Source organism: Cynara cardunculus (assembly GCF_001531365.2).
Source record: "Cynara cardunculus var. scolymus isolate 2C chromosome LG 1, CcrdV1, whole genome shotgun sequence".
NCBI classification, from domain to species: Eukaryota; Viridiplantae; Streptophyta; class Magnoliopsida; order Asterales; family Asteraceae; genus Cynara; species Cynara cardunculus.
In genome coordinates this window covers 37,609,474-37,612,476 of record NC_037528.1, presented here as the reverse complement: position 1 = coordinate 37,612,476, position 3,003 = coordinate 37,609,474, and the positions used below count along the sequence as shown (strand labels likewise).

Here is a 3,003-nt window from a genome sequence, read left to right as displayed (position 1 = left end):
ATGAAATCTCTAAAATATGTCAATTTGGGTTATAACGTGGAACATCCAAAAACCTCTACATAAATAAGTTCAAAGACGGCCTTCATTGACCATTAGCTCCCAATATTTTGCTAAAGTCAAACACCCTTTCCTTATATATATCCAAACCCACCTGCATCTTCCTTTCGCTAACACATTTTGCACCTAAACACATTTGAAGAGCAGAGCATCATAACGTTATGGGCAATGTAATAGGAGCTTGTTGCATGGCAACTGAAGGGGCATCGGTGAAAGTGATTTATTGGGAAGGAAACGTGAAAACCCTAACCGGAAAAGGACGATTGGCTGGAGAGATCATGTTTGAGTTCCCAGAGAGCATGGTTTGCGATGCCGATCGCTTCTTTGTTGGCCACGCCATCCCGGCTTTATCCATTGATGAGCAGCTCAGGCCTGGTAAAACCTACTTGGTTCTACCACTCGACATCTTTTCATCGGAGATCTTCTCATCTTCTTCGATATCAGCTTTTGCTGCTTATACACCGAGACAAACACCAGCCGATCTCAAGGAGGTTCCTTTAGAGTACATAAAGGGATCAAATGGGAGACTTTTGATCAAGGTGAAGCCTGAGTTTATGGCAAGACATCTGATGAGTAGAGGTGGTCATGATGATGATCAAGAAAACGGTGGAACAGCAATTAGTAACAATCCAACAAACAGTTCTCTATGTAGTACACCAGAGCTCAGAAAGGAGTATGAACAGTTAGTTCGATCTAGGGTTCAAATATGGTCACCTAATCTGGATACCATTTCAGAAGCCAAAAAGATTAGGTATTCTCCTTATAGAGTCTTTGGGTTGGAGAGGGAAGAGAAAGAGGATGATGGGTTGGTTTAAAAGTTACCTTTATTCTTTTGACTTCAATTCTTTAATTGTTTTTTTAGTATCTATGCTTACATGGATTTATGAAGGAATTCTCAATGCTTTAATATGAAACAAATTAATGCACATAAAAGTTACCTTTTTATCATTTTGGTACCCATTTCAATTTGCTATGTATCCTATAAGCTTAATAGTAAACTTTATATGATACAAGTTTGGAAAGAGAGATGTTTATTTGTACTTTTCTGTTCAATATTTTTCATGTCGAGTTATTATCATTCAAATAAACGTATTTGTCCATAGTACTCCAATTGAATCTTAAACCCCCACCATGTGCATTGTGGTTCATGGTCATTAAGTGAGATGTTGTTCGATTTCGTTTCGATGTTATATTTTTTTTTGATTAATCTTGATATCAAACATGTTATGCGAGTCGACTAATCCCTGGACGACCACCTTCGATGTTAAATTTGATTCCACAATTTGCGGATGAGGATATATTGTGGGGTAATTTTTTCTCATCATATTTACCCAACATTGTTTCTAGTTGGTTTCATATGTGACAAACTTTATTAAATTGTAACCAAGTTTGTTTTGATTCATATTAGTGCAACGTATAACTTTTTTCTCTCAGTTGATATAACAAAATTTCAAATCTTACTACTTCCTATTCATTTTAACTGTTTAAATAAGTTAAAAAGAACTTAGTATTGATGAGGCGAACATTCAAGCCTAGAGCATACATAAATGTAGTTTAGGGACCATTTACCAAATGCATACTACGTAAGTGCTTACCGGGTACCACTTAACTTATTGATTGTGCATGACAAGTATCGAGAATCTTATCTGATCATGCCAATGACCGAAAATCTAACCTAGTGAGGGAAAAGACTTTTTCTCGGTATGCACTTACTGGATCAAACACACTTACCAAAAATCCATTCTCATGACCGAGAATGTCACCTGACAAGCTAAATGAGAATGATATGTAAGCTTTGCCGGTAAATGCTACCTGATAAATGTTTGGTAAACGACCCTAGCCCCTAGGGTAGGGTTGTGCAAAACCCGCCCCTACCCGATTTAACCGACTTACCCAACTGAATAAACCCGACCCGATCCAAAAAATATTACCCGATGTCATCCAAAGTCCGAACTCGAAATCTATATCGGGTATGGCGGATCGGGTAGGATATCAAGATCCTTCCCCCGAACCCGCCCGAAATCTGAAGAACACAAAGGGCCATTCTATCTATCGGGTAGCGGGCTATTTAGACTTTAGCGGTTTAGGGCTTTTCCAATTTTCATCCCCTGTGACTTGTGAGGCTGTGTGATGACCGACGAGGCGACGACTACGAGTGACGACCAAGTACTGAGTGACGAGTGAGGAGCGACGACTGACGAGACGACCAACGAGGAGACGACCATCCGACCAACGAGGTGACTCACTGCCTCTCTCAACTCCAGTCTCAAGTGATCAAGTCTCAACTCATTCTTTCAAGTGTTAAACTCTCTGCCTTAGTGTAACTGTGTAAGCTCTTTGTGATACATTTGACATGATTTGAGATTAATTCAATTATGAAATGGATGAAGCTTTTATAAGAGAGTTATTATGTTAATGGTTTTGACTAGTTACATGTCTGAATGGTCGTTAATTTGTTATAAAAGTATGATGTTTATGAATTGCGAATTGTGAATTTGTGATAATTTGGTCATGGTGATTGCTACTGCTAGAAACTGTATGTTGGTCATGGTAATTGCTACTGCTAGAAACTGTATGAAAACCTTTGCTGATTTTATGATTTTATCCATTACAGTAATTGAATATGTAGCAACAAATTTAGTTTGCTAATTGCTAATGTTTCCCCAAATTTTGATGTGAAAATGAGCTAGAGGAACAAATACAAAATAAAACTCTTCCTATGTCCCTTTGGTCAACTGAATTGATAAAAGAGATCCAGTCCAACATCATGCACGTTCTCTAATCTCAGTTATACAGTTTTCTAGCAATCACCATGGCCAGTTGCTACTTGCTCACAGTTTGCAAAGATAAAGCATCAAGTGTTCATAACACTCAGTCAAACATGAAACTAGTAAACCCATCTCCTGAATGCATTGTTTCCTTTTTGTACATCCTATGCATCATTTC

The 3,003-nt window shown here is 38.2% G+C and overlaps 1 protein-coding gene across 1 annotated transcript; it reads left to right on the top strand.

Annotated features, from left to right (window-relative positions):
- The first annotated feature begins 218 nt into the window (after positions 1-218).
- On the top strand, positions 219-872 carry LOC112505548. Its single transcript, XM_025109470.1, has one exon. The coding sequence runs from the start codon at positions 219-221 to the stop codon at positions 870-872; it is 654 nt and encodes a 217-aa protein (XP_024965238.1).
- The last annotated feature ends 2,131 nt before the right edge of the window (positions 873-3,003 follow it).